Raw genomic sequence first — 12,831 nt, 5'->3', positions numbered from 1 at the left:
GTTTCCTAAACTGAGTCTGGTAGGAGGGGCATAGAGGGAGGAGCCAGCCCACACTATCTTTCTTAAAGTGCCCATGGCTCCTAGTGGACCCGACTATACCCCATGGTACTAATGTGGACTCCAGTATCCTCTACGGCAGGCATTCCCAACTGCGGTCCTCAAGGCACACCAACAGTGCAGGTTTTAGTGATATCTCGGCTTCAGCACAGATGGTTAAATCAAAATAACTGAGGTACTAATTAAGTCACCTGTGTTCAAGCCTGGATATCACTAAAATCAGGACTGCTAGTGTGCCTTGAGTACCGAGGATGGGAAACACTGCTCTACGGACTACGAGAAAAGGATTTACCGGTAGGTAATTAAAATCCTATTTTTGCTTAATGCCAGGAGTCTCTGTGTCTATTATCACTATTAGAACAGTGGCAGCTTAAGCTTGAAATTTCACTTTTAACTTTTTATTGAGCATTCAGCGCTTGGCAGTTCAGAGGACGCTCCTACACCCTCACCGAAGCCACGACACCACAAGTGGGTCAGTGATTTCGGCAGGACCCCTGGCTACCTTCGCTAGCAGAGGCACAGGAGGTGCCCACAAGGGACTGCACCAGACGTCTTGCAGTCCTATACTGCCGGTCCCGGGAGGTGGACAGGCGGCATTGGCATGGGTCGCAGCCATTAAGTGGCGCAGTCACACTATACCACCAGGGCATTATGTAGACTGGCACTAGGGACTCCTTACATTCCAGGAGAACTGGTGGTGGAGGTCAGTGCTTTCTCAGCAGTCCCTCCCCCAGCCAAGGGTGCCGTTCCACTGAGGTCTTTCCTCCTCGGGCTGCTACTTCCTCAACCTCCCTCCTCTCTGAAATGCTGGGCAGCCAATACAGAGTTCTGCAGGTCTCCAGTAATGCTGAGCTGAGTCTCCCTGTATACCTCTCCTTTTAGTCAGGTTGTATACAGCGCTGCATCCTGCCATGCCAGCACTATCCAGATAGCTGTGTAGTTGATATTAGTGCCCATTGCAGTTAAATTGATTTTCTTCATTGTATGTGACTTACTGTATGCTAGTGTTTCTGTAATCTTTCACTCTCTCTGTAAATTTTATTACTTTCCCTGGGTTTGTTTTTTTGTGCAAAGTGACCCTTGATACTGGTGTGTATAGGGTTTCATCTGCCACACATTACAGACAATTGTGTTTGTGCAGGCTCATTGTTATGTACCATTTCACTTACACTCTGCACATTACCATATTTTGTGTGTAAACTCCCTTGCAGTTATGTCTAACAAAGGCAAGGCAAAACAGAACAAGGCTCCTACTATGGTAGGATGTAGAACCTGTAACACAGGGGTTTTTGACTCAGGATTTATTACAGGATGGTCAGTGCACTGCTTATTTTGTACCTCCGGGGACATGAGCTCCTCCAGCTCAAGTACAAGAGCATCAATGGGCATCCTTCTTTAACTTGCTGGCTAAAATAGCTGACCATATTGCTACTCCACCCGTGGCTCCCCTTATGGGTCTCCCACAGACATTGCAGCCTGTTTAGCAGCCGCACCCCGTCCCTCCTCCCTGGTTGGACTCATTCACTAACTGTATACAGAGTCTGGCAACTTCATTTCAGAACATATTGCAAGACCAGGTCACAATGCCTACACCTACTGCCACTAAGTGCATTGTGCCATCCTTAGAGTCTGTGCCACTCTCTGATTCTGAAGAATCTTCTCATGCAGCAGATCTGGCAGACTCCCCTTCAGGAGACGAGGAGGTACAGTCCAAAATAAATGTTGCGACTTTAGTCGGGTCAGTAAAATTCTCAGTTCAACTTGAAGAATCTGAACCAGACCCCAAATCTAAAGATCCTCTGTGCAAACAACAGAAGGTAGTAATTGCTGAGTTTCTACACTCTGATCACTTCTCAGGGGCCAGGAATGAGGCCTGGAAGACTCCTACTAAAAAGTTTATGGTTCCAAAAAGGCTGAGCTCCTTTTATCAGCTACCCATAGCTGACTGTGAAAAATTGGAAAATCCACCCACTGTGGATGCACATGTGACACGTTTAATTAAAAGTTCCATTCCTCCAATCCCCATGGCATCTTTCCTTAAGGACCTTCCGGATAGGCAATTGGATACATGTCTTAAATCTTTATACTCCCTTATAGGAGCCACAGCCAGACCGGCTACTGCTACAGCCTGGGTGGCTAAAGCCATGGAAAATTGGGCTGACACCCTTGAACTCCTCCGATCCTACAACTGAACATGTGTCCCTTATTGCCAACATCAGAGATGTGGCATATTACATTGGTGAAGCGTCTTTGGATACTTTTCTGTTATCCTCCAAAGCTTCGGTTATTTCTGTTGCCACATAATGTGGCTAAGCTCATGGAAAGTGGATTCTGATGCCAAGCAAGCCCTGGAAGCCCTTCTATACACGGGCAAATTTATATTTGGACCGGAACTAGACAAGATTGTCAATAACCTGGCAACCTCTAAGACAGCTTGCCTACCTTCAGCTTCCTCAGCGTGGCCTTGGACTTCATCCTTTGGTCCTTTTCATCCACAGGGCAAGGCCATTCAGACCCTAGCTTCCATGGTATCTACCTTCGACATGGTGGAATACAGCCAATTTCATTCCAGGCCTCTACAATGCCTGATACTTTCCAGATGGAATGGTCTACCCAAGCAGATCAAATCTCAGACCATGACTCTGCCTCAAGAGGTCCGGACGTCCCTCTCATGGTGTCTGCACGAATCCAACCTAGACACAGGGCAACCATTTTGGGTTGAAAACTGGACTCTTCTCACCATGGGTGCCAGCCTCTGGGGGTGGGGAATGGTCACGGGCAGTCACTCCTTTCAGTGCCGCTGGTTTCTGACAGAAATAGATCTTTGTATCAACTTGCAGTGCAGCAGTTATGCAGGGAGTAGCTTGGATTCTCACCTTGGCAGAGCTCTATCTTCCGGCCATCTCTGCAATATTCATTCCGGGAGTCCTCAACTGGGAAGCAGACTTTTTCAGTTGCCAGTTTGTACACCCCAGAGTGTATTCTCTACATCCAGCCATTTTTCAACTTCTGGTAAACAGATGCAGACACAACCACAAGGTAGAAAGTGTGGCGGATACTGCACCGATCATAATATATTATGAATATCAATAACAATACCAATAATAATGATAAAGAAACCAAAAATAAACGATTTGTCAGGAAATCAATCCTTATTGACGTTTTGTTGGTGGTGCACCCTGAGTCAGAATTATGCTGGACAAAACAACGAAGAAAGAAGAAGACTCTTTTGTGGATGCACTCTTAGAATTAACAGATAAAGACTGAATTGTATAGATTATTTTAAACATGATATATTTTATTAGTACAGGTTGAGTATCCCTTATCCAAAATGCTTGGGACCAGAAGTATTTTGGATATCGGATTTTTCCGGATTTTGGAATAATTGCATACCATAATGAGATATCATGGTGATGGGACCCAAGTCTAAGCACAGAATGCATTTATGTTTCATATACACCCTATTCACACAGCCTGAAGGTGATTTTAGTCAATATTTTTAATAACTTCTTGCATTAAACAAAGTGTGTGTACATACATACAATTCATTTATGTTTCATATACACCTTATACACACAGCCTGAAGGTCATTTAATACATTATGTTCAATAACTTTTAGTATTAAACAAAGTTTGTGTAAATTGAGCCATCAAAAAACAAAGGTTTCACTATCTCAGTCTCACTCAAAAAATTCCGTATTTCGGAATATGAAAATATTCCGTATTTCGGAATATTTGGATATGGGATACTCAACCTGTATAAATAAAAGTGACTAATTCACTTGGTGTATCCTAGACCAACATGTTGACAAATAAAATACAATTACAATGAACCCTCATGGTCTCCTTGTTGCATTCAGGGTAAATCCAGGGTATGGTGACCAGATGTGAGGATGTATTATTTACCAGGTTAATATATCGGAATAATTATTAACCAGGTTAATATATCGGAATACCGATATATTAACCTGGTTTAGGTTATGCACATTGATATCTAATATTTTAAATACACCCTCACATCTGGTCACCATACCCTGGATTTACCCTGAATGCAATAAGGAGACTGGAAATTATGAGGGTTAATTGCTATTGTATTTTAGATGACTTGACTTGAGACATCCATCCTAAATCAAAAGGGATTTTCTGGTGCAGTAATTCAAACCGTGTGGTATTTCAAGCTTGCAATGCAGCATCAGCTCGCATTTATTACCATATCTGGCACTCCTTTCAGTGATATTCCCATCATCACTGTGATACAAAGGTTCTTCAGATCCCTAGGCTTCTGGCCTTCTTACAGGCAGGCCCTGCCATTGGTCTTCGCCTCACTTCCCGGACGGTACAAGTCTTGGCCTTGTCAGTCTGGCTTTAGAAGAAACTTGCTGCCTTACCAGATGTTCATACTTTCTTCCAGGGGGTACTCTCGATCAATCCTCTGTTTGTCCCACCAGTGGCTCCTCTGGATTTGTCATTGGTTTTGTCAGGCCCTACAAAAACCTCCATTTAAACCACTGTAGACGGTAGACCTCGTGGTTGACCGCAAAGACCCTCTATCTCGTGGCCATTGCTTCAGCCCGAAGAGTCTCTGACTTGGGAGTACTCTCCTGTCACTCCCCCTGCTTGGTATTTCACCAGGACCTGGTGGTCCTTCGTACTAAACAGGGCTACCTACCCAAGGTGGTGTCCAGATTCCATATCAACGAACCTTTTGTGGTACCGGCCTTCCATGAACCTGGCCTTTCAAAGGAGGAAGCCTCATTGGATGTGGTCCGTGCTCAGAATCTACATGGACCGTACTAGGGGCCTAATTCAGTAAGGCACGCAAAGGTGTTGAAATCGTTACTTGGCAATTGTTCAAGTATTTCTGCGTATGTGCGCGCAAGTGTAAGATCTTAAATTGTGATTGCAGGTGAAGACCTGGAGGGGGCAGGAATGGGACGTTGGTGCTCCATTTTTAAGGGACGTGTGTCGGGACAGTTTGGGGGCCACCCAAAAGATAGCTGCATAGGCAGGGAGCTACCTTAATCATGTGAGCAGCGATGCGCTTGCATGATAGCAGGAGGGGGGGCAGGACCCCGGCATGCGGGGCGGCCTTGTGCAGGGCGGCCCACCACATGTTAGAGAAGCGAGTTGTAGTTTTGTGATTTTTCTCAAAACTACAACTCAAACTGAATTAGGCCATAGTTCCGTTTCAAAAACGGATTCATTATTCATCCTTTATGGATTTCACAAACGGGGCTGGCTGTCCATCCATTAGGCAAATTTTGGCTCCGCATGACCATCTCACAGGCTTATACGCAGGCTGATCTTTATATTCCAAGTACAGTTTCTGCTCACTCTACTCGCTCTGTGGGTCCTTTGTGGACTAACTATGCAAGGCTGCTACATGGTCTTCTGCTCACACATTTCTTAGGTTATATTCCTTTGATACGTTTGCCTCTCAGGATGCAACCTTTGGCTGCAATGTCATTCTTTCAGCTTAAGAGCGTTCCCTCCCTATTACAACTGCTTGGGGACATCCCCTGTGTTAAGCCCGTGGAGACCATGGACCCTGAAGAAAAGAAAGTTATGGTAAAACTTACCTTTCTTAACTTTTTTTTCCCCTTTCTAGGTCCATGGGATCCACATGGTGCCCACCCTGAAGCACCTAGCTTCAATGGGTTACTTTCACGATCACTGGTTCCCTTCTCCTCTATGTGAGAGTTTTCTGTGTGTACCATCCTTCCTTTGCTCCTGCTCTTGCTCTGGGCTTGTTAACTAAAACTAAAGTGCCTGTGCATGGGAGTGGGGTATAAGGGGAGAGAAGCCCAGTGCATCCTGAGAAGCTCACAAGCTTAGCCGTTCGGTGTTCGATCCTGGTCTCCACCATCCTTACCCCAGTGTTAACCCTGTGTATCCCATGGACCTCAAAGAAAAAGAGTTAATGAAGGTAAGTTTTGCCATAACTTATTTTTGCTGTTATGGCCACTCTAAAACTAACACTAGCAGGGCATGCTAGGATATGTAGTTCCATAGCAGTGGGAGTGCCTCTTTTTGCCTATCCCTACTGTAGAAGACCTAGGTGAAAACTGCATTGCATAAAAGGCAAAAAGATACATCACACCAGGACACCAAAGGCAAGAAGGTTGCTTTTGCTTTATACATGCTTTAAAAATATGTGCCTGAGTCTGCATTTTGGAGGCTATAACATAAGCTCCAGTGTTTATTGAAATCTAAAAAAAAAAAGAAAATTGTGAAAAAGACAATAACCTTGATAAATGAAGAAATTTAAAGACCCTTAGCCCATCTGAGTAACGGATAGTGATACAGTATAGTAATGAATATATATATACGTTTAATTGGAATTGGAGTAGCTGGAACTGGAAGTTTGAGTAACTGCATAAGCCTAAAACAGTCCCAGTGAAGAGAAATAACCTGTGAGGAAGCAATGGAGAGATGAAGATTTTTTAATCTGTAGTGCTGTAATCACTGGCTTCCCTAGTGGGTAGTAGATGTAAATGTAGGAGTATGTCCAGAACGTGCCACAGACCAGTTACAAATGCCTTGGTAGTCTGCCTTAAGGGGGTGTTCAATTAGCTCTGATCATTTTGGAGCTATTGAATTTGCCCCCCTGCGTATTCAATTGTGGGCCATTTTGCCTGTTTTTAAGGTATTTTCGCCAATGCCTTTTTCACCTTTTTTTTAAGTCAAAAGGCATTGGCGAAAATGTCCTGCGTTTTCCCCGGCGCAGGTGAGAAAACACGTGGATTCTGCGATCCAAATGTTTTTCGTTCCTGCTGTATTTTTCGCCTTGGCGGAAAAACATCCCTGGTATTGAATAGAGCACAGGTTCTCAAACTCGGTCCTCAGGACCCCACACAGTGCACGTTTTGCAGGTCTCCTCACAGAATCGCAAGTGTGATTAGCTCCACCTGTGGACCTTTTAAAATGTGTCAGTGAGAAATGAATACACCTGTGCACCTGTTGGGTTACCTTCAAAACATGCACTGTGTGGGGTCCTGAGGACCGAGTTTGAGAACCTGTGGAATAGAGCGAATCCCCATTTGCCCTAAAAAAATAGCAAAAAATGTGTTGTTGTTTTTCACCTTGGCGAAAAAAAACGGACCTAATGGAATACCCCCCATAGTCTGTCCAAATAAAGTTGGCAATCAGTTACAAGTCTGCTTTGGAAGATGTGCAGCTGCTGCAGATTAGAACAGCAAATGTTAGCCAAGTTTGTTATCCAGGTTTGTTCATTATTAACCACTTAACTGACTTTCGCCAAAAACCGCTCCAAAATTGTCAGGTTACTATTCGAACCTTTTCGTGGTACCGAAACCGGATAGTTCGGACAGGCCCATTTTGAACCTAAAATCATTGAACCCCTTTCTAAAGGAGTTCAAAATGGAGTCTCTCAGGGTGGTGATATCAGGTCTGGAAGAGGGGGAATTCCTGGTATTACTGGACATCAAGGATGCGTACCTCCACATTCTGATCTGGCTGCCGCATGAGGCTTATCTCCGTTTCGCATTGCTGCACTGTCATTTCCAGTTCCAGGACCTGCCATTCGGCCTCTCCACGGCACCAAGGGTGTTTACCAAGGTGATGGCAGAAATGATTGTTCTCCTCCGCAAAAAGGGTGTGAACATCATTCCATATCTGGACGATCTGCTGATAAAGGCATCGTCCAAGGAGAAGCTGTTTCAGTCAATAGCTCTTACGACCCAGCTTCTCAAGACACATGGTTGGATCCTGAATATCCCAAAATCACATTTGAAACCAACCAGGAGGTTGTACTTTCTGGGAACGATCCTCGACACGGAGGTTCAGAGGGTGTTTCTTCCACCGCCTTCTGGGGAAGATGGTGGCCTCTTACGAGGCTCTGCATCGTCCGCGGAGAAGCTGCTGCAGTCCATTGTTCTCACAACACGCCTCCTCAGGAATCATGTTTGGATTCTGAACCTCCCAAAGTCACATTTGGGACCAACCCAGAGGTTGTCTTTTCTGGGAATGATCCTGGATACGGAAGTGCAAAAGGGTGTTTCTTCTGCAGGAAAAGGCATTGGTTATACAAGCTATGGTCCAGGGTGTCCTGAATCCAGCCCAGGTGTCAGTTCATCAATGCATTCGCCTATTGGGAAAGATGGTGGCCTCTTACGAGGCTCTCCAGTACGGGAGGTTCCACGCTCGGACCTTCCAACTGGATCTCCTGGACAAGTGGTCAGGATCTCATCTCCACATGCACCAGAGAATTTGTCTGTCGCCAAGGACCAGGATTTCACTCCTCTGGTGGCTCCAATTGCCTCACCTTCTGGAGGGCCGCAGGTTCGGGATTCAGGACTGGGTCCTTCTAACCACGGACGCGAGCCTTCTGGGCTGGGGAGCAGTCTTTCAAGGAGTAACCTTCCAAGGACGGTGGTCAAGCCAGGAAGCCAGCCTGCCCATCAACATCCTGGAACTAAGAGCCGTCTTCAGGCGGCCCCTCTTCTAAGAAATTGGGTCATTTAAGTGCAGTCGGACAACGTAACAACAGTAGCTTACATAAACCGACAAGGTGGAACGAAGAGCAGAGCGGCAATGTCAGAGGTGACCAGAATACTCCTCTGGACAGACAAACACGCGTTGGCGCTGTCAGCCATCTTCATTCCGGGAGTAGACAACTGGGAAGCAGACTTCCTCAGCAGACCTGATCTCCATCCAGTGGAGTGGGGTCTCCATCCGGAGGTGTTCAAGAAAATAACAGACCTTTGGGGATTACCCCAAATAGATATGATGGCCTCTCACCTCAGCAAGAAGCTTCAGCGTTATTGTTCCAGGTTGAGAGACCCACAGGCTGTGGCAGTGGACGCCCTGGTGTCTCCGTGGGTTTTCCAGTCAGTGTACGTGTTTCCACCACTGCCAATCATCTCAAGAATCCTAAAAGTTCATAAGGAGAACAAGGGTTCAAGCGATCCTCATTGCCCCAGACTGGCCAAGGAGGGCTTGGTACCCGGACCTTCTGAATCTACTGCAAGAAGATCCGAGGCCTCTTCCTCTTCGGGAGGACCTGCTGCAACAGGGGCCGTTCGCCTATGAAGACTTACCGCGGCTACGTTTGATGGCATGGAAGTTGAGCGCCTGATACTTGCTTGGAAGGGCATTCCGATCATTCCTACCCTGATACAGGCTATGAAAAGGGTAACGTCTAAACATTACCATCGTATTTGGAAGAAATATGTCTCTTGGTGTGAATCCAAGAAGTTTCCTACGGTGGAGTTTCAACTCAGACGTTTTCCGTCATCCTGCAAGCAGGCTATGGATATGGGCCTTAGGTTAGGATCTGTGAAGGTTCAGATTTCGGACCTGTCCATTTTCTTTCAGAAACAATTGACTGCCCTCTACAGGAGGTTGAGGTTAAATTTCTTACATGGAAGGCAATCACGTTGTTGGCCTTAGTTTCTGCTAGACGCATGTCCGAGCTGGGGGCTTTATCCTTTAAAAGCCCGTACTTGATCTTCCACAAAGATAGAGCTGATCTCCGGACACGTCAGCAGTTTCTTCCGATGGTTGTGTCGGCATTTCCTATCAACCAACCTATTGTGGTGCCAGTGGCTACTGACTCCTCAAATCACATCAAAGTCCTTGGATGTTGTAAGGGCTCTGAAGATATATGTGAAGAGAACTTCTCGTCACAGAAAGTCGGACTCTGTTTGTCCTATATGATCCCAAGAAAATTGGGTGTCCTGCTTCTAAGCAGACTATTTCTCGCTGGATTAGGTTCACTATCCAGCACGCTTATTCTACGGCAGGACTGCCTTGTCCAAAATCTGTTAAGGCCCACTCTACTCGTAAGGTAGGGTCTTCCTGGGCGGCTACCTAGGGTGTCTCGGCAGTGCAGCTTTGCCGAGCTGCAACTTGGTCTAGGTCGAACACGTTTGCAAAGTTTTACAAGTTCGATTCTTTGGCCTCTGGTGATCTGAAGTTCAGTCAATCAGTTCTGCAGGAGCCTCCGCGCTCTCCCTCCCTTTTCTGGGAGCTTTGGTACATCCCCATGGTACTAATGTGGACCCCAGCATCCTCTAGGACAGAGGTTCTCAAACTCGGTCCTCGGAAGCCCACACAGTGCATGTTTTGCAGGTAACCCAGCAGGTGCACAGGTGTATTAATTACTCACTGACACATTTTAAAAGGTCCACAGGTGGAGCTAATTATTTCACTTGCGATTCTATGAGGAGACCTGCAAAACATGCACTGTGTGGGCCCCCAAGGACCGAGTTTGAGAACCTCTGCTCTAGGACATAAGAGAAAATAGGATTTTGGTTACCTACTAGTAAATCCTTTTCTCGTAGTCTGTAGAGGATGCTGGGTGCTAGCTTAGTGCTTTGTTTTCCTGCAAACGTTATTTGGTTCAGTACAACTTCATTTTAGTTGAGTACTGCATTGTTACTTGATAAGTAATGTTTCAGCTTCGTTGGCTTGACGTGCCTTGTATGTGTGAGCTGGTACGAATCTCACCACTATCTGTGTATAATCCTTCTTTCTCGAAGATGTCTGTCTCCTCGGTCACAGTTTCTAGACGGAGTGTGGTAGGAGGGGCATAGAGGGAGGAGCCAGCCCACACTCTCAAACTCATAAATTGCCAATGGCTCCTGGTGTACCCGTCTATACCCCATGGTACTAACATGGACCCCAGCATCCTCTACGGACTACGAGAAAAGAATTTACCGGTAGATAACCAAAATCCTATTTTTTTTTTTCCAAAGAAAATTTCTGAAAAGTTAAGAAAATTAAATATTTGTAGTTGTGTGTAATGACCATGTTCATAGGGGGATATTCAATTAGCCCCGATAAATATTGGGGCGAAATAAATGGGCTTTACCATGATTTTTGCCTGATGGTCAATATTGCTTTTTTTTTTTTTTGTCCGAATCACAATAACTGGGTTTTTATTGGGATTTTTATCTCCTGCCTGGGGCAGGCAAAAAAAAATCTGACTGCCAGCTTCCAAAGCTAATTGGATAGCCCATGGGGATCATTTAGCCGCTATAAATTACCACGGTAATTGAATTCCCCTCATATTATACTTGTTGCTCAATTTGCTTTATTCTATTTCTTTCCAGGTTTTCCCTCTTGATTATATCCTGATTACAGTCATCATCATGTACTTTGTATTTACTTCAATGGCTGGTATCCGGAACATGGGTGTATGGTTCTTTTGGCTGCGGGTAAATAATTGTATATTATTAAGCAAGTGTTGCATTTATTAAATGGTTCATCTGGTCCAGTAACATTCAGACACAGTAGGTAGAGTATTATGCACAGTGCACAAAATTGGCTTTTAATATGTGTTTACTTTCATTGTTTTTGTTTGGCCAGTTAAAAGACTGATGCTAGCGCTGGAACAGGGGTAACTGATCTTTGGAGAATCAGGCATATAGTTGCACAGGTGTTTTATGGTAGTCACTGCAATACTGTTATACCCCTTTTCCACTAGCTCAAAAAACACGGGTAAATGTTCGGGGGTGCGCATTTACCTGTGTTTTTTGCTACTGGAAAAGGGTCCCTCTGCAAAAACCCGAATCAAGTGATCCGGGAATCTTACCGGGGTAGCTTACCGGGTTGAACGAGTTCAACCCGGTAAGCTGTGCAGTGTAAACGGAAGCCGTGTCGATGCGACACGGCTCGCGTTCACAGTGTATAGAAGGGTGGCGCTGGGAGATCATGTGATCTCTCAGCGCCGCCCCTGCCGCGTCACCAGCAGCGTCACCAACCCGGCAATATGCCGGGTTGGTGAGTGTAGTGGGAAAGGGAGCTGAGCACTGGCCGCAACCTGGTAGCACACGTGTCAGGCTCCCGGCTGCGACCCATGCTTCTAAGTGGAAAAGGGGTATGAGATTGCAGATTTTGCCAACAGTTAGATCTGTGTTCTGTGCTACTCTTGCAGGATACAAATGAAATACAAATTAGAAGATTACTTTCTAAAATGTTTTTACACAATAGTAGTGGAACCTTAGTTTGCTGAAAAAGAATAGTCCTACAAATTGTGTGCATTAAATCAATAACTGATCTATTATTTATCATTTATATAGTGTCAATCATAATACACAGTGTGGTACAAATAATATTTAATCCTGCACATCAGTTCCTGTTTGCATTTATAATTACAATCTGTATCATACATACACACACTAGTGTTTATTAAACTTCCAGTATAGTTTTGAACTGTGGGAGAAAAGCTGAGATCCACAGAATACCTGCAAACACAGGTAGCAACATATAAAAACTCTTGACAGATAAGGCCCTTTTAGGCATACAAGTTTATACACAAATTGACAATGTACAGTATGCACTAATTGTCCAGTATATAGTATAACAAATCCACATGTAGCATTATCTTTATATCCTCCGTAGAATCTTTAAGCTTTTTCCTCTGTTGACATGCAGTATAAACAGACAAGAATTAAATACTGTATGGTGGTATAGTGACATCCAATATTCACTATACATGTGTCAGTTATAGGTTATAAAGAGTCTTCTTAATGAGCCCACAACTTCAAAGACAAAGAGACAATCTTGTGAGTGAAATAATAACTAAATGCTCACATGAATGCTTACATGAGTATTGGAGGTAAACGGCATATAAAGGTTTCTTTGTTCCCTGTACCAAACATCTTAGGAACGGTAGGGGAAATGGCTCTAACTTGCACACCATCCAGTAATGAAAGGTGTTATGCTGCTGAGAATAAAGTAGTATACACAGACAAAGGGGGTGCAGATGCACTATGGGATCATTACATTTCAATATAATAAAATATACATT

The 12,831-nt window shown here is 44.8% G+C and overlaps 1 protein-coding gene across 1 annotated transcript in view; it reads left to right on the top strand.

Annotated features, from left to right (window-relative positions):
• LMBRD1 (LMBR1 domain containing 1) overlaps positions 1–12,831 on the top strand; it is a 677,250-nt gene that overhangs the window by 469,627 nt on the left and 194,792 nt on the right. Inside the window, exon 12 of the mRNA XM_063916757.1 lies at positions 11,132–11,236. Coding sequence (XP_063772827.1) covers positions 11,132–11,236 — 105 coding nt within the window. The remainder of the gene's footprint in view (positions 1–11,131; positions 11,237–12,831) is intronic.

Source organism: Pseudophryne corroboree, chromosome 4 (genome assembly GCF_028390025.1).
Source record: "Pseudophryne corroboree isolate aPseCor3 chromosome 4, aPseCor3.hap2, whole genome shotgun sequence".
In the NCBI taxonomy this organism is placed as follows: domain Eukaryota; kingdom Metazoa; phylum Chordata; class Amphibia; order Anura; family Myobatrachidae; genus Pseudophryne; species Pseudophryne corroboree.
Note: the sequence above shows the minus strand (reverse complement) of the source record. Positions and strands in the feature narration are given on the sequence as shown.